Source organism: Chionomys nivalis, chromosome 14, assembly GCF_950005125.1.
Source record: "Chionomys nivalis chromosome 14, mChiNiv1.1, whole genome shotgun sequence".
NCBI classification, from domain to species: Eukaryota; Metazoa; Chordata; class Mammalia; order Rodentia; family Cricetidae; genus Chionomys; species Chionomys nivalis.
In genome coordinates, this window is record NC_080099.1 from 46,390,956 (window position 1) to 46,410,631 (window position 19,676).

The 19,676-nt window shown below is 40.1% G+C and overlaps 1 protein-coding gene across 1 annotated transcript in view; it reads right to left on the bottom strand.

Annotated features, from left to right (window-relative positions):
- Positions 1 to 633: 633 nt before the first annotated feature.
- The window catches only part of Ube2d2 (ubiquitin conjugating enzyme E2 D2), a 39,385-nt gene continuing 20,342 nt past the window's right edge, over positions 634 to 19,676 (bottom strand). The window contains exons 2-7 of the mRNA XM_057789037.1: positions 15,317 to 15,380; positions 8,120 to 8,151; positions 7,963 to 8,040; positions 7,777 to 7,882; positions 6,043 to 6,136; positions 634 to 2,297 (exon numbers count right to left, since the gene is read on the bottom strand). Coding sequence (XP_057645020.1) covers positions 2,252 to 2,297; positions 6,043 to 6,136; positions 7,777 to 7,882; positions 7,963 to 8,040; positions 8,120 to 8,151; positions 15,317 to 15,380 — 420 coding nt within the window. The 3' untranslated portion in view covers positions 634 to 2,251. The remainder of the gene's footprint in view (positions 2,298 to 6,042; positions 6,137 to 7,776; positions 7,883 to 7,962; positions 8,041 to 8,119; positions 8,152 to 15,316; positions 15,381 to 19,676) is intronic.

Consider the following 19,676-nt stretch of genomic DNA (forward strand, 5'->3'; position numbering starts at 1 on the left):
GATGACAGCTTTTATTTAGCACAAAAATATTCAAAGCACTCATAAAAATTACCCACACTATGACCTAATAAATGGTAATCAGCTAGCAGTTCTCTGAAATGAAAGGCAAATAAGAATGGGCTTTCAAGAGCTGTGCAACTGAACCCAAAGTAAGTAGCAGCGTTAATAGTAAAAACTGGAAACAGCCAATGGCAGAGCAACTATTATGTGCAAGGCAAGGGGCCCACTGAAACAGACAGACACACACACAGCACCCAAAAACTGAATTTCCATCTGCCTATAATAGTAATGATACATGGTGATTCCTGGTTAGAGTTCAATCCTAAATCTTTCTCTCAGCCGGGCAATGGTGGCGCATGCCTTTAATTCCAGCACTCGGGAGGGAGAGGCAGGCGGATCTCTGAGCTCGAGGCCAGCCTGGTCTACAGAGTTGAGTTCCAGGCCAGGCTCCAAAGCTACAAAGAAACCCTGTCTCAAAAAACCAAAACCAAACAAACAAACAAAAAATCTTTCTCTTACAACCAGTAATACAGCATTCCTGAAATGTCTGTAAGCTGCCAGCTGCTAACCAAGAGATTTTTAGCAGACAGGTTGAGATGGAGGAACAGTGACACTGAGAGATGAGACAGGGGAACAAGTTTAAAACCAAAAGCAGTGGACATTTATTCCTCATTTTTTGTGCAAGAGTGTAAAGATGCATTTCAAAGAAGCTGATGACTAGAGAGCATCAGCCAGGGCCTTCAGGCTGGCCGGGTTTACAGTTAGGTTAGGAAAGGGGTGAGGGCAGGTAACTTGCCTAGTTCACACGTATGTTTCTGGGTAACAGTTGTTTACAAATTTCAAACTACATTTTACTAGAGTCAAGGGAAGACTTCAAAAAGCCACATACAGTACAATTTAAAACCAATGAACATCCTGCAAATGTTAGTGCAAAGTAATTATGTAGACTCTCCAATACAAGATTGTGCTCATGTTTCCCAGGTTTGGTCAGTTATTCTTTTATGATTACAATCACAGAGGCTTAATTTATCAAACAGCAACACCTTTGTGTTCTATATCCTATGTACCAAGAGACTATCACAAGGTTTTGGTGAAATGCTGCTCAGTTTCATAACAAAGCAAATTTATTTAGTTTAACAGTCATGTTCCTGGAATGGTGCACATAAGTTTCATGAAAATGCCTTTGAGCTTATGCCTCTATCTTATTTAATAAAATTACTCTCATATCTTTTTTTACTATGTAAACTGGAATTGTTTCATGATTTTGAAATGCAACAAATATAAATGAAAACATTTCAGGGATGAGGAAAAAATCCACCACTAATCTTAACTAGACAAACTTTTTAAATCAAAAAGCCTATTCACACAAAATTATATGTAATGACTGTAGTAATCAGTTTATTACACAGATTAATCATTCTTGAACGTACAAGCTCCAGAGGAGCAACTGGGTCTTTAAATATACACAAGTATTTCCATCAAATGAATTTTCACCCTTACATCAAAATAGGCCTAAAGCAGTTAAAAACATAAGAAAAATAAGAGCTATTAGCTATGTATTAACTGAGAAACCACATACAAACCAAAGATTATGGAAAGGGGCTAAAAGGAAGAAGGCTGAAAGGGCAGGGAGATGTGAAAGTGTTGGGAACAAAGTCCACCACACTTTATGTACTAACAGCTCCAGTCCATTTAAATGTTGATCAGTCAAACTCAGACCTTAAATACAGCGTGTAGGCAGAGTCTAATCTGTTTGGTCATAACATTCACCTAAGTTGTAGGTCCTTCAGGGTGAAATGAATACAGAAACAGCTTCATGTTCTTCACCGTGCTTTTTATGACTGTTTGAGATTAGATGGGTTCCACTTAAAAACAATCTCCTACGGGTCACTGGAGCTTTTTTCCTCCCATCAAGCAAACACTGTGTACCCACTTCCCCTCACATCTTGCCATTATCCAAATTTAGGTCAATAAGGAAAGCTTTTAGTCTCACACCTAGGTTATGCCTGGAGAACTGGCTTCTCACACACACACTTCTCTGCTAGGAGGCAATGTTGGTACAGAAGTACAGTATTTCTAGTTTGTTGTTCCAAGTATGTACAACACGCAGCACTGCTGTGTCAGGTAAACATGTGCACAGGGGAAGATGAGGCGTGGGCTCATAGAAAGCAGTCAAATGGAAATCAAAAGGACTTTCTCTTTCAGAGTTCCCCTAGCTTTATTTGTAGAGGTTATCCAATAATTTCTTTAATTACATCGCATACTTCTGAGTCCATTCTCGAGCTATTCTGTTGTACCTGTACACACACAAAAAGAACTTGGCTTAAGATATGTAAGGAGTCAATGAGCAACACATTTCATTCATTATCCCAATTAGTAATTTTAGGGCAATAACTGAAAACACTAAAGCAAAATCATCTTTTCCCCTCCAATTTCTTTCACACATACTCCCCTTACTCTCTCAGTCCCACCCCCCTATCTGAGCTAGGGTCTCACTTCAGAGCCATGGCTGGCCTTGGATTATCTAAAATTAGGATGGATGGCCTCAAACTTGAGGCAATCCTCCTGGGTGCTGCCATTACAGGGATATACCTTGACCTAGCTTTACCTCTAATTACAAATAAGCCTGTATTCATAATACAGTGAGACACTGCTGTAAAAACCAAAACGATTTCCTATAAATGCAGTATCTAGAGAACTCAAGTCAAGTTTAGAATTTACTGATACCTTTTTCTTTTTTCTTTTTTTTTTTTTTTAAATTCCAGAGACAGGGACTCACTTGGCTGTCCTGGAACTCAATTTGTAGATTTGTAGACCAGGTTGGGGAACTCAAGAGATCTGACTGCCTTTGCTCCTGAGTGCTGGAATTAAAGTCGTCTGCCACCAACATCTGGTTTCCATCCTATGTTTCCGACTGACCTTCAACTCAGTGCAGCCAAAGGCAACCTTAAACTTGTAGTCTTCCTACCTTTGGAGGGCTATGGTATGTGCCAACACACCTTAAGATTTTTTTGACTATGTAATTCTACATTATATGGTTCTTAAAATCACTTAACAGTAATTTAAATGGAATAATGAACTAAAAGGGGAGACTAAGACAGTAATTTCCAAAAATTGTCTCAAACAACACATAAAAATAAAAAAAGGAATGAGACTAGCCTGTATTACATACTTTTTTTTAATATTTATTTATTTATTTATTTATTTATTTATTTATTTATTTATTTTGTATACAATATTCTTTCTGTTTGTATGCCTGAAGGCCGGAAGAGGGCACCAGGCCTCATTACAGATGGTTGTGAGCCACCATGTGGTTGCTGGGAATTGAACTCAGGACCTTTGGAAGAGCAGGCAATGCTCTTAACCGCTGAGCCATCTCTCCAGCCCCTACATAGACTCTTGTCTCACAAAAATACAATAAGGGAGCTAGAGACTTGCTCCTCTTAAGGAGAACTTCATTCTGTTCCTAGCTCCTGCATGGGAGGTCACAACCATCTGTAACTCCAGTTCTGGAGATCCAATTCCTTCTGGACTCTGCGAGTACCAGGTACCCATGTGGTATATACACATACATGCAAGCAAAACTTTCACCTATTCATACACATAAAGTAAACATAAAAAATTATAATGAAGTTTGTTTGGTGTTGCACTTCTTTGGTTCCAGCACTTGGAAGGCAGAGGCAAGTAGATATACCTGTGAATTGAAGGATATCTTGGTCTACACATTCCAAGCTACAAGCCAGCCAAAGGTACATAGTGAGACCCTGTCTCTAAACAAAACCAAATAAAACCCTTCAAAGAAATAGAATTGACACAATACCTTCCTTTATATTAATAAAACTATTTGCACTTGGGAGGCAGAGGCAAGTGGATCTCTGTGAGTTCAAGACCAGCCTGGTCTACAAGAGCTAGTTAAGACCAGCCTGGTCTACAAGAGCTAGTTCCAGGACAGGCTCCAAAACCACAGAGAAACCTTGTCTTGAAAACCCCCCCAAAAAAAAAAAAAAAAAAAAAAAAAAAACTATTTGGCACAGTTTACTTCAATAATTTATATAATAAAAAATTGCTCCATAAAAACATTCCAGTAACAGGGGAGGCTATAGAAGTCTAGAAGGATAGTACTTGGGGTAAAGACAGTTAAACAGTGAATCACGAGGCTAGCCTCAGCTACATGAGACCATCACAAAACAGCAAACCAAAAAAGAAAGAGAGGACAAAGGAATAGGAATGAATCATTAGGCATGATAGCTCATATCTGGAAATCTGGCATTTGGGAGGCTGAGACAAGAAGACAGTGAATGTGGAAGCAAAGGCTACATAGCTATATTCTGTTTCAAAATGTGTACATATGTGTGAACACAGGTTTGACAGGACATCCTATAGCCTCAGCTACCAAAGAGACTGAAAGGCAGAAAGGTCATTCTATTACAGGAATTAAAAGCCAGCTTGGACAGCATAGTGAGACTCTATCTCAAAAACAACCAAAACAAAGTAGTAGGCAAATCTGAGTTTGAGGCCAGCCTGGTCTACAGAGCGAGTTTCAGGGCAGGTAATAAAGCTACAGAGAGAAATCTTGTCTCAAAAAACAAACAAACAAAAAACCCCAAACAAAACCAAAATAAATGCAGCTAATGTTTTGGGACATACATCTTTAGCTACAATATTTGGGAGGTAGGGGCAGGTAGATTTGTGACTTCCAGGACAGCCAAGACTTTTTAGTGAAACTGCCCCCCCCCCCGGAAGGAAGGAAGGAAGGAAGGAAGGAAGGAAGGAAGGAAGGAAGGAAGGAAGGAAGGAAGGAAGGAAGGAAGGAAGGAAAGGAAGGAAGGAAAGGAAGGAAGGAAGGAAAGGAAGGAAGGAAAGGAAGGAAGGAAAGGAAGGAAGGAAAGGAAGGAAAGGAAGGAAAGGAGGAAGGAAGGGAAGCTGCAGGGTCTGGAAAATGGCAGGCAATGATGTAGGAGTTAAAAGATCACCAGCTGCTATTCAGAGGATCCCTTACATGGTACTTTACACCCATCTAATGACAGTTCGAGGGAATCTGATGCCCTCTTCTGGCCTCTGAACAAACATGCAGGCAACAAGCATACACACAATAATTTAAAATTTTTAAAATTCTGCCAAAACACATGATTATAGATGCTACTCAGACATAAAACAAAACACTTTAAAGAATTAGTGCCAGAATCCCCCATTCCTGATGTAGCTCCATTAACATCACTATCACGAACAAAACCCAATCAATAATCTATGATTTTTCTGTTATTTATTTTTTTGATTCTGTTGTTTTTGAGATAGGTATCAAATTCACAATTCTCCTACTTCAATATTTTGCCTATCTATTTCTATGAATTTTCTAATACAACATTTTTTAAGTAATCATGTAATATTTTGTTTCTAATTAGTTAAGAGACAGGGTCTTACTCAAAAGAGATCTACCTGTCCCTGCTTCAAAGAACTGAGATCAAAGGGATGAACCACAGAGTCAGCTGCTTATGGGTTGTTACTTTTTGTTTTGTTTTGACAAGACAGGGTCTCTTTGTATAACCCTGGAACTCACTCTGTAGACCAGACTGGCCTCAAACTCACAGAGATATACCTGCCTCTGCCTCCAGAGTGTTCACATCAAGGGTGTGCACCACCACTGCCCAGTGGCAGACAGATCTCTGCATTCAAGGCCAAGCTTGTCTACAGAGCCAGGGTGGTCAGGGCTACACAGAGAAACACTGTCTCCAACAGTAAAAAATAGAACAAAACAAAAAACATCTAAGTTCTCCGATATGGTTCCTATCATAATCTCACTGAATAATACCTAAAAGCAAAAATAATGAGTTCGAGGCCACCCTGGTCTACAAAGCAAGTTCTAGAACAGTGAGGACCGTTACATCGAGAAACCCTGTCTCAAAAAACAAACCCTGCCCCAAATAAAAACAAAATCCTTTCATGTACTCCTTGTAGAGTTTATCTTAAACATTCAGTCCATACACCAATGTTATAAGGAAGTTTTGAGACAGCTCCACCCCACACCTGACAGGGGATACTTACTTTTCTCTATCTGTTTTGTAGATCCGAGCAATCTCAGGCACTAAAGGATCATCTGGATTGGGATCACACAACAGAGAACAGATGGACAAAAGTACTAGGGCATTAAAAAAAAAAAAAGTATGTTAGTAGAAGACAAAAGCAAAGGGCTTAAACATGAGAAGTTGGGCAGCACTCAGGAGGCAGGGATAGGTAAAGAGATGGATCTCTGTGAGTTCAAGGCTGTATAGTGAGACCCTGTTTCCAAGGGAAGAACAAACAATGGCCCCCAAATCAACCTGAGATGCTACCAATGTTAAGAATAGAATTGGGAATGCAGGTAACTTAACGATGGAAAATTTGCACAATGTACAGGAGATTCTGTTCTGAATTCAGTTATTAGCAGGACAAAAGCTCTTCTAAACCCTAGATTGAGAACACTTGTCAGTGCCAGTGAACTTCAATTTTTAAAAGCTCAAGTTTAGAGAAAATCAGCTGTCAAATTTCCAGCAACAGACAAAATTAGTTGTCTGACATCACCCTCCAATACAAGGAAACTTCAAGGACAGCTCAGGATAGAAGAAATTGTCTCAAAAATGAAATAAATTTTAGCCAGGTACCAGTAGCTCACACTTGTAATTCCCACACTACAGAAACTAAGGCAGGCACATTGCCACAAGTGGAAACCAGTCTAGACTACAGAGTAAGACAGCAAAAATAACCAAACAGGGCACCAGTGAAATGGCTCAGCAGGTAAAAAACTTGAACAGACTGCCAAGCTAAGTTTGATTCCTGGAACCCAAAAGTGGAAGGAGATAACGAACTCCATGAGTTGGCCTTTGATCTATACGCAGTGCTTTTTGCATCTCACCCCATATACATTAATAAGTAAATAAAGTCAAACAATCACATCATTCACCTTCTCAGTGGTAGCTGGCTTATTTACACTTTTAAGGCAGTACTTCACTCTATATCAAGCTAGCCTAAAATTTGCTATGCAAGAATAATTTTGAACTAATATCAATCATTCTGCACCCATTTCTCAAAAATATAGAATTACAGTGTATATACCACTATAACAGGCTTCTACCTATTCTTGAGTATCACAATCAACAAGTTGGCATTATACCAACAATTATCTATTCTTGAAAAAAATCAACCCCTTTCCATTGTATCAACAAATTCTACCACAGTAACGAAGATTGGCTCTTTCAAAAGAAACAGGAGTGGGGGCTGAAGAGACAGCTCAGCAGTTAAGACTTCTCTTCCAGGGAAGCCAGGTTCAATTCCCAGCACCCACATGGCAGCTAACAACCATCTAACTCCAAGATCTGACACCCTCACACCGACATACATACAGACAAAATTTTGAGAGAGAGAGAGAGAGAGAGAGAGAGAGAGAGAGAGAGAGAGAGAGAGAGAGAGAGAGAGAATATGAAACAGGAGCTATAAAAAAAATAAATAAACTGGGGCTGGAAAGACAGCTATGCAATTAGGACCGCTAGCCACTCAGGACCCAGGTTCAATTCCCAGTACCCACATGGTACTGTGGTACATGCTCACAACTCTAACTCCAATAACAGGTGATTCAACACTCTCTGCTGGCCTCTGGGTGAACCAGACACATACACAATACAAATACATCCATTAATGCAAAACACTCACACATAAATTTGAAAAATATAATTTTTAAAAAGATAAACCAATAAACAATATAATCAATTATTTCACCTTGACATCAAACAACTATTCCATTACCTTTTGAAATAGTTAGTGCTGGAGACCACTGTGATCGTAGAATATCAAGACAAATGCTGCCATTACTGTTAATATTTGGATGATAAATTCTTGTTGTAAATGCAACCTAAAGAAAAAGAAATCCTTGTGATTGATTTACTAGATTCATACAGAGCATATTAAAAGCAATTATCATATTCCAAATACCTTAGGTGGTTTGAAGGGGTAATCTGTTGGAAAATGAATTGTCAAGAAAAACACTCCACCCTGATAGGGGCTGTCATTCTGTTGATGATAAGAAAGTGAGATTTAAAATGAATAAATTACATAAAGTAAGTATTAAGGAATTAAAGTGAATACTTACTGGCCCCATTATTGTAGCCTGCCAATGAAACACTGAAAAAGAACAAGAAAAAGAAAACTATGTTAAAGACATTCACATCACACCTATACTGTAGAAACCTATCACGCCTACCTAATCAAAGTTCATTTATGCCAGGCAGTTGTGGCTCACAACTTTAATCCCAGCACACAGAGGCAGAGGTGGGTGGCAGAATGGTCTACAGAGCGAGTTCCAGGACAGCCAGGGCCACACAGAGGAACCCTGGGGGGGGGGGGGGGGGTGAGAGACTACAACAAACAAAGTTCATTTATAAACAGTATGATAGCCGGGCGGTGGTGGCGCACGCCTTTAATCCCGGCACTCGGGAGGCAGAGGCAGGTGGATCTCTGGGAGTTCGAGGCCAGCCTGGTCTACAAGAACTAGTTCCGGGACAGGCACCAAAGCTACAGAGAAACCCTGTCTCAAAAAACCAAAAAAATAAAAAAATAAAAAAACAGTATGATAATGACTCACCCCACCACAGGGTTTCTCTAACAGCTCTAGCTGTCCTCAAACTCACAGAGATCCATCTGCCTCTGCTACCCGAGTGCTGGGTTTAGAGGAATGTACCAACACTGCCTGGCAATAATGACTATTTTCTTTTTACAATTTACTTAATTTTATTTTATGGATATGGTGTGAGGGTTTCAAATCCCCTGAAACTGGAGTTATAGACAGTTGTGAGCTGCCATGTGGGTACTGGGAATTGAACCCAGGTGCTCTGGAAGAGCGGCCAGTGTTCTTAATGCTGAATCATCTTTCCAGTCCAATGACTATTTTCTATGGGCAGGATGAAGACTAAACCAGTTATGATCTCAAACCACTGAAAAACACACACACACACAGAAACACACACATAAGTAAATAAAAACAGACAGATGAGCAGGATGCCTTTAATCCCAGCACTCAGGAGGCAGAGAGGCAGGCAGATCCCTGGCTTAGAATCCAGCCTGAGATCCAGGACAGCCAGGGCTGTTATAGAAAAAGTCTTGAAAAAACAAATGAACCAAATACATACACTAAAACAAAACAAAAACGGACAGCCAATTTAAAAATAGGTGGAGAGGCGAAAGAGGTGGTTTGGCGGTTAACCATATACACTACTTTTGCAGACCAGAGTTTGGCTCCAGTGCCAGAGGACCCGTTAACCTCTTTTGGTCTCTGAATACTTACACTTGTGTACATACACACCAAACTCAACATACTCCACCACGATCGAAAACACAATAAAATCACCAACAACACAAAAGAACCCACACATTTTTCTTGAAGCCAGCAAGATGCTCAACAGGAGCTATCAAGCCTGACATGATTCCCAGGACTCCCAAGCTGTTCGCTGTCCTCCAACATGTTTCATCATAGGATGTGCACACACATTGGAACTAAGCATGGTAGTATAGTATACCTACAACAACAATACTGGCAAAGCTGAGCCATGATGCTAAATCTAAGTTTATCTTTGGCTAAGTAAAGGGTTTGAGGCCACCCTGGTGAGTTCCAGGTGAGCCAAAGCTACATGGTGATTCTATCACTAAAACCAAACAACTAACTTACCAACAAAACCTGTTTCAAAGTCATACCTGGAAGATAAATTTGTTTACAAAGTCCAAAGAAAAGTTCTAAATGCTATTTCAAAAGAATGATTTATTGGATAGTGGAGACACATGCCTTTAACTTTAGTCCCAGCACTTGGGATGAAGAGGCAGGAGGATCTCTAAGAATTGAAGGTCAGCCTCATCTACAAAGACAACTCCCCTACAACTATTTCTCCTACAGAGATTAGCTAAACTTCCTTCAGTGTTTGGTAGTACAGCATAAATTTGCCTCCTTGTTTATCTGTATGTAACAGCCCTGCCTTCCTCTTCAGCTGTATGTAATAACCCCATTTTCCATTTTATACAATGAGCTTCTGGAGTACTGTGGTTTCTGCATCAGAAAGTTCAGTGCACCCAATCTTTCTTTCTGTTTTCGTATGTTTGTATTTTCTTCATTTAACACCCCAGTCAGGTACAATTCCTGAAGCCCTACAAATATGTGACAATGGGTGTTTTGTATGAATGTATGTGTGTGCACCACATGTATGCAATTCCCAGGAAGCCAGGAAAGGACCAAAGATTCCCTGGACCTGAAGTTACAGACAGCTGTGAGCCACTAAGAGGGTGATGGGAACTGAATTTCAGGAAGAGCAACCATTACTCTTAACTGAGGGAACCATCTCTTCAGCTCCAATTATTTTTACATTTTCAGACAGGGTCTAATGCATGCCAGGCTGGCCTGAAACTGCAGAGGATGATCTTTCCACCTCTATGATGGCATGTGACACCACAACCAGTTTATGTAGTCCTGAGGTTCAAACCTAAGGCCCTGTGTATATTACTTAAGTACTTTACCAACTGAGCTACATTCCCAACAACAACAACAACAAAATTAGGTCATACATTGTAGCACTTACCTTTAATCTTAGTATAAAAGAGGAAGGGGAAGGAGGATCCTTTTGACTTTTGTTAAAAAAACTTTTGATACAAACAACTAATGCCAGGCCAGTGAGAGCTACATAGTTAAGACCCTGCCTCAATTTAAAAAAAAAAAAAATTAGCAGGGGCTGGAGAGATGGCTCAGTGGTTAAGAGCTCTGGTACTCTTCCATAACCAGGGTTCAATTGCCAGCACCCACATGGCAGCTAACAACTGTCTGTAATTCCAAGATCTAACACCCTCACACACAAAGACATACATGGTAAAACGCCAATTCACCTAAAATAAGAATAAATAAATTAAAAAATTTAAACAAAAAACCCAATACCAATAAAGCTTAAATCACTATCAGGCAGTATAATAATCAAATAAACAAGTAGAACCCTGTCTCGAAAAACTAAAAAAATAAATAAATAAAAAATAAACAAGTAGATCTGTTTTAAGTTGTACCCTTCTACATAATCCTCTTATGTAATTTAAATCTGTCTATTGTGGTTCAGGTCAAATTCCAAGAATCAGAAAATAAAGCATTTAAATAAGAATTTCAAAACACTGAGGTTTCAAGCATAAAATTTTCCAGCAGCTAAGTATTAATTCTTTGTTGCTAGCCTTCTGAGAGCAATCCTTTATTCTTGCTAAAAATCATACCAGATTTAAGAAGAAATTAAGAGGTTGGTGCTGTGGCTTTAATGGTAGAGTACTAGTTTGGCAGGTGCGAGGTCATAGGCTCAATCCCTAGTCCTGCTACACATTGGAAGAAGGGAGAAAAGGAAACAGTTCTGATGGCTCAGCAGGTGGGAGAGGCTCAAGCAGAAAGATTACTCAAGAATTCAGGCCCAACCTGAGCTACCAGAGGGAAAAAAGTCTCAAGACAGAAACACGGCCAGCAAGATAGTTCAACAGGTGAAAACACCCGTCACCGGGGTTGACAATCTAAGTTTGATCCCCGGGACACACAAGGTGCAAGGAAAAAAGAACCAATTCCTACAAATTGTCCTTTTTACCTTCAAGTATGTTTGAACGCCCACAACCACTGCCTATAAAATCAATATAATGCAAGACTTGAGAAAACATAAATCAGAACAAGATTCTGGCTAAAAAGATAAATAGTTCTTTTATGGTCCGTGTTATTTTATGCTCTAGGATCAAATCTATGAAAAATAAGTAAAACAGAACAGAAATGGCAACAGGTTGACAACTAGCGCATTTGCATTTCTGGAAAGAATATTCTTTCTAATAGAAAAGGGACAATAACAACATTCAATAGTACTGCTATCTTAGTAGTCTACTGCTGTAAAGAGACACCATGACCATGGCAACTCTTCTAAAGAAAAACATTTAATTGGGACTGGTTTATAGGTTCAGAGGTTTAGTTCATTGCTGTCATGAAGGGAAGCATGGTGGCACACAGGCAGACATGATGCTGGAGAAGGAGCTGAAGAGTTCTACATCCAGAACCTCAGGGAAGAGCAACACTGGGTCTAGTTTGGGCTTCTGAAACCTCAAAGCCCATACCCATGACACACTTTCCCCAAGGCCACACATCCAATACACCTACCCCCTGAGTCTTTGGAGGCCATTCTCCAGTTCCTACCTTATTCATTTTGTTGTACTCAGCCTACGTTGCTTCAGTATCTTTTTTCAGACTGAGTTTCTTTGTGTAACAGTTCTTTCTGATTGCCCTGGAACTCACAGAGATTGTTTGAGATCCTCTCATCTCAATTTCTCAAGTACTAGGATTATAAACCCATGCCATCACACCGAGTTTCTACCATTTTCCTCTCTTAAATAGGGTCTCACTAGCTGGGGCTGTGATGGCATAAACCTTTAGTCCCAGCGCGCTTGAGAGGAAGAGATGGGAGATCTGAGTTCCAGGCCAACCAGGCCTAGACAGAAATCCTCTCTTGAAACACCAAAACAAAAAACAAACAAACAAAAAAACAGGAGTGGGTGTCTCACACTGTAACCTCTGCCTCTCAATTATTGAGACTATATGGGACCACAGCTGGCTCTTTAAAAAAAAAAAAAAGTGTGTGTGTGTGTGTATATATATATATACACACACGTATATGTATATATGTATACATACATACATACATACATACATACATATATAATGTTTACAATATTCTGTCTGTGTGTATGCCTGCAGGCCAGAAGAGGGCACCAGACCCCATTACAGATGGTTGTGAGCCACCATGTGGTTGCTGGGAATTGAACTCAGGACCTCTGGAAGAGCGGGCAATGCTCTTAACCTCTGAGCCATCTCTCCAGCCCCACTGGCTCTTTTTTTTAAGAAACTTTTTAAAAAATAATTTTAGTTTATGTTTCTGTGTGTGTGACATGCAGATAATTGGGAGGCCAGAGGAGGGTGTTGGAACTAGAATTACAGGTTGATTTGAGCTACCCCTGGGTACTTGGATCTGAACTCAGGTCTTCTAGAAAAGCAGCAAGCTGAGCCACCATCCAACCTTTTTTGTTTTTCTCTTTTTGGTAACTTTGGTGGCATCTCATAATTTTGTTTCTTGAGACAAGGTCTTTAGCACAGAATGGCCTTGGACTCACAGTTTTCTTGCCCACACTTCCCAGGCTCTGGGATTACAGACATGCCACCACAATAGTCAATGTGTATGATCTCCTTCTCAGTGCTATCGTTTGTAGCATATTAAGACGTTTTTTCGATTTTTCAAGATAAGGTTTCTCTGTGTACCCCTGGCTGTCCTCGAACTCAAGAGATCCTCATGCCTCTGCCTCCTGAGTGGTTGTGGGCGTTCGAACATACTTGAAGGTAAAAAGGACAATTTGTAGGAATTGGTTCTTTTTTCCTTGTACCTTGTGTGTCCCGGGGATCAAACTTAGATTGTCAACCCCGGTGACGGGTGTTTTCACCTGTTGAACTATCTTGCTGGCCGTGTTTCTGTCTTGAGACTTTTTTCCCTCTGGTAGCTCAGGTTGGGCCTGAATTCTTGAGTAATCTTTCTGCTTGAGCCTCTCCCACCTGCTGAGCCATCAGAACTGTTTCCTTTTCTCCCTTCTTCCAATGTGTAGCAGGACTAGGGATTGAGCCTATGACCTCGCACCTGGCAGACTAGTACTCTACCATTAAAGACACCACCACCAGGCTGCTTCCTTTTTTTGATATAATAAATTAAGTCTAAATAGTGTACTTTGAAAAATTATTTGCCCTTTGAGGGTACCTAACTTTGCTGGACAGCAATTTTTGCTCAAAGATAAGTGTAATAATGCAAACTGCAATAGCAGCATAGCAAAAATCAGTAATTTTCACATGCTTAAAAACGCTTCCGACCAGGCTAATCCTAGCACTCGAAGGCTAAAACAAACATATCTCTGAACGCAAGGCAGGCTGGTCTATACTGTTCCAGACTAGACAGAAAAACATAGTGAGAAAAAAAAGAAAAGGGGGGGAGGGGAGAATGGGAAGAAAAAGAAAAAAGGGAGGGGGGAGGTTGGACCAAAAAACACTCCAAATCATCTGGGTTTAAAGACTCACACCTGAGCCGTCTCACACCTTTAATCCTATCACCTGACAGGCAGAGGCAGAAAGATCTCAGTGAATTCGAGGCCAGCCTGATCTACAGAATGAGTTCTAGGACAGCCAGAGCTACACAGAGAAATCCTGTCTCAAAAAACAAAAACACTCACACAATGAATCCTAACACTGGAGAGGTTGGGACAAAAGGATTGCATGGCAATGAGTCTACTTTTTTGTTTTTAATATTAAATTTAGTATTACTGTATTAAACTAGCATTAAAATATTAGTAGGGCCAGTAAGCAGGTAAAGACATTTGCTGAAGCCTGACATTCTAAGTTAACTCCCTGAGACTCACAGGGTAGGAGAAACTCCCCCCAACACATAACAAACAAACAAATACATTTTAAGTTACTCTAGCTAGGAATGTTTCTCAGTAATAAGAGTGGTTGCCTAGCATACACAAGGCCCTGGGTTCAACCCACAGTACTGTAAACAATTTAATAATTATATCTGCTTTCACACATATAACCCAGTAGAATATAGTTAAATACAAACATATACAATGATTTCCTTAAAGGGCAAAATAGCCAAGTGTAGGTTAACAGCTCTTTTATCCCAGGAAAATATCCAAAAGAAAGGACAGGTAGAAAGAGACCAGAGCAACCACAAAGATAATGCTGCCAGAAGAAGCTCAAAATATAATAAGATGACTGGGTATACTTAAAACAAGTTCTGTTCAAGTATAGTGGCAAATGCCTTTAGTCCCAGCACTCAGGAGGCAGAGGCAGGCAGGTACATCTCTGAATTTGTGACCAGCCTGGTCTATACCGAGAAATCCCATATAAAAAAAACAAAAAACAAACAAAACCACACAAAAACAAAACAAACAAGCAAAAAAACACACCAAAACATATTCTGTCATGGGAAACTACAAGTTAAGACTCCCCTTTCCCTATAGCAAATGACCTCTTAACATATAACAGTAAGAGGGTTGACTCAGCAGCTGAAATGTCTACAGTCAAACTTGACCACCAGAGTTCAATCCTGGGACTCACATAGTGGAAGAAAGGAACAAACTGCAAGTTGGCCACTGACCTCCACATGCAAAATTGTGATGCTTAAACTGACACTCTCGCACTCTCATACACACACCCCCACCCCAAAAATAAAGAGAAAGTCTTGTTATGCTGCAACTCCATTCAGATACTTACTATCATCTCCAACAGGACCTGCTGAACACTGTGCTGGAGGATCTCGGGCCAGGTCATTCAATTCCTTAAGAAAAAACAAAGAGAAGAAATGTAACTTTACATAGTTTAACAATGCTCTCTGCCTTACTAGTGAAGCTTTTATGATTATTCTTCAGTCAGTGTTTTTTGGAAGGGTGGCTCACTATATAACCCCGGCTGGCCTTCAAAGATACACCTTCCTCTGTCTTCCCAACACTGGGATTAAGGTATGTACCATTATACCCTGCAAAGCTAGTTTTATGTTTTTCTTTTCTTTCTAAAGGTATTTATTGTATCTTACAAGTGTTTTGCCTGCATGTATTATTATATCAGAAATTGTCAGATGCTAGATCCCTTAGAATGGATGGATGGCTTGGATGCTGTGGGCTACTATGTGAATGCTAGAACAGAATTCTGGTCCTCTGAAAGACCAGCAAGTGCTCTTAATGGCTGAGTGATCTATCTCTCCAGCCACTTGAGCAAATTATAAATGTAATATAATTGTGCTGGCCACCTACTTCTGCTTCATCCTCAAGTAGTCATAGTTGCTGGGCGGTGGTGACGTGCACTTTTAATCCCAGAACTCAGGAGGCAGAAGCAGGCAGATCTCTGAGTTCAAGGACGGCATAGTGTACAGAGCAAGCAAGTTCCAGGACTGGCTCAATAGCTACTGAGAAACCCTGTCTTGAAAAACAAAAACAAGGGGCTGGAGAGATGGCTCAGCGGTTAAGAGCATTGCCTGCTCTTCCAAAGGTCCTGAGTTCGAATTCCCAGCAACCACATGGTGGCTCACAACCATCTGTAATGGGGTCTGGTGCCCTCTTCTGGCCTGCAGGCATACACACAGACAGATTATTATATACATAATAAATACATATTAAAAAAACAAAAACAAAAAATCAGACTCTTGGTTCAGTCTTATATACTTTTCTTACACAAATGGTTATAAGCACCACCCCTCAATTTCACTAAGATATTTTTCTCCTTTAAAAACAAAACAAGGAACAGTTAAAGCCCAAAACAGTGTTTTTGTTGTTTTATATTATTGTGTGTGTGCAGCAGAGGACAACTCTTTGAGGAATTAGTTCTCAACCACTTTAGTTGTTTGTGCCACACTCTATACTTCAGGGTCTGTGGACCATGAACTTCCAGCTAATTCTGTCTCTGCCTCCCATCTCACAGAAAGGATGCTAGGCTTACAGATGCATGCTACCACATGTGGCATTTTACATGGGTTATGGGGACTGAACTCAGGCCATCAGGATTATAAGGCAAACTGAACCATGTTGTAGACCCTATTTTTTGTGTTTTGAAAAGGAGTCTATATTGCTCAGATGTTGGTACTAGCCTGGGCTCCAATGGTACTCTCATGTCAGCATTTTCCATTCTGGGACTAGAGGAAGGCACACCACCAGCTCTCCAAAACTGTTTTATTGCTTAATTAGTCCAGGCTAACCTTAAATTTATGGCAATCTTCTTGCTTCACCCTCTGAATGCTACTACCCTATTTTAAAGAAAAGTCATTATTTTTCTTTTCTTTTCTTTTTTTTTTGGTTTTTCGAGACAGGGTTTCTCTGTAGCTTTGGTGCCCGTCCCGGAACTAGCTCTTGTAGACCAGGCTGGCCTCGAACTCCCAGAGATCCGCCTGCCTCTGCCTCCCGAGTGCTGGGATTAAAGGCGTGTGCCACCACCGCCCGGCAAGAAAAGTCATTATTTTTCTTTTATCTTTTTTCTCCCTCCCTCCCTTTTTGAAATGAAGTCTCCTTCTGTTGCCCAAGCCTGGCTTCATTAAATTTGTGGTCCACCTGTCTCACTTTTTTTTTTTTTTTAAAGACAAGGTCTCACCCATAGCCTAACTGGTCTGGAACTTCCTCTGTAGATCAGACTGGCCTTGAACTAAGTGAGCCACCTATCTCTGCTTTCACTTTAGCTAGGATTAAAGCTGTGTGCCACCATGCCCATCTCAATGACAATTTTTATATCACAAAACTGTTAGAGCAGCTCTTAAAACTCATAAAGGGGGGGGGGGGTTCTGAAACTACTCTAGACCACACCTCAACCAATGCTGACATGTTTCCAGCTGATGTCATATGATGTCATAGCACCAGTGTACCAAACAGAAAACCTTTAAAGGGATGTGGTACACTCCAGTCAGATGGGGCAGATATATAATATCGGCTACTGGAATATTAAGGCTGCCTGAATTATGACGAAGTACAAGGCTGGTCTGGTTTTGTGAAAGCAAAAAACAACACAATAAAACAAAAAATAAAAACCACTAAGAACTGGGGATACAGGTCAATGGTAGAGTAACTATTTATCAGGTTAGTCCTAGTGTCAGTCTATAGAACTTCCAAAGAGAATATACTATAAAGGCGCACTGAGACTGATTTATCTATAGTATTGGCTCCACAGTCACATGTCAGCTTTTTAGCTATTTTAACACAAACTTGGAACCTGGAAATGGATAGTGATATTTGGAAAACTATATGAAAGAAATTATTCTCTTTTCTTTCTCCTCAGCTTGTTTTTCATGTTTTCTTTTGTAGTGATGCAGATCTAACTTACAGTCTGGCATATGCTCAGCAACTTAACTACAGCCTTTGGCTTGGTTTTAAAAGATCAAAAAGCTGTTAGGAAGAACTAATTTTAGAACATATTTTAAAAGTACAACAGTAAAAAAAATAGTAAAAATCCAACATTAAAAAGTTGTACGTTTTTATTTTGTGTGTTCTGTCTGTATATGTATGCACACCATATATGAACTAAGTGCATGCAGAGGCCAGAAGAGGGTGCTGGAGCACCTGGAACTGGAATTGCAGTTATGAGCTACCATGTGGGTGTTGGGAATTGAAGCCTGCTCTGAGAGAACAGTCAGTATTCTTATCTGCTGAGCCACCTCTCCAGCCCCAAATCTAACTTTTTTATGAGGGTGGGGAGGCGTGTGTGTTGTGTGTGTCTGTGTAGCCCTGGCTATCCTGGAACTCACCTTGAATTCAGAGATAGCCTGCCTTTGTCTCCCCAGTGCTAGGATTAAAGGCATGTGTCAGCACATCCTTAAATTATGAAAAAACATTTACGCTAGAGCAGGGTGAGGTCACACATAGCTTAAACTGTTCTCAAACTTATGTAACCAAGACTGGCACTGAAGTTCTGATTCTTCTGCCACAGCCTTCTAAGTACTACAAGAATATACCACCTTAGTATATTCTGCTCAAAATACTTTAGTATGTTTCCATGTATTATTTTTCCTATCACGGTTCACTTGGGTACTCTGTACCTAAACTACTACAGAGCCCTTTAGCTGATCAACTGAAATTACTTTACTTGTGATGCTTTGGTAAATATCCTTGTTTTTGGTGTGTATTGTGCATGTATGCATGTGTTTGTATATAAAATGAGCTTCTATAAATAAATTTGGGTCAAAGCCTCCAGAAGGCCACAGGCTTAGATTCCCTGCATAAGTCCTTTTTCAAAGTGCTCTGATCATCTGCTGCCACTGAGGTTCCAAGGTTATAATAAAGCATTTTCCAGCACTACCCAAAGTAACCCTTAAAATTAATTAAAAGTACCCTGCCGCCGGGCAGTGGTGGCACAAGCCTTTAATCCCAGCACTCGGGAGGCAGAGGCAGGCGGATCTCTGTGAGTTCGAGACCAGCCTGGTCTACAAGAGCTAGTTCCAGGTCAGGCTCCAAAACCACAGTGAAACCCTGTCTCGAAAAACCAAAAAAAAAAAAAAAAAAAAAGTACCCTGCCCTTCAAAGTATATTTTTCTTGCCAATTTAAATGTTTCACACAATAAACTGTTTGCCATTAAGCAGATGTTTCCATTATTACAGAAGAATTTACGTACAAAGTCACCATTTTCTAAGTTTATTAAAAAGATATTCTCTACATCTTTAAAGGCAACAGCAAAATAAAGGTTTCTAAATCTTCATACATTAATGTTCTCAACATTATGCTCTTAAGAAGCTTTAAAGATTGATTTACTTGGCCTCTTGAGATGAGTTTTCATACCTACATCATGACTGAAGTAGAAATTTATAAAGTATAATAAAGCCATTGGTTTAAGAATCAAATAATGCCGAGTAGTGGTGGTGCACACACCTTTAATCCCAGCACTTGGGAGGTAAGACAGGCAGATCTCAGTGAGTTCGAGGCCAGCCTGGCCTATAAAGCGAGTTCCAGGATAGCCAGAACTGTTTACACAGAGAAACCGTTTCAGAAAAAAAACAAACAACAAAAACAATCCCCCCCCCCAAAATAAAGATTCAGATAATTAGAAAATACTGTATCCTCTGTGTGTACACACATGTGTACAGTATCTGTACCAGTGTACATG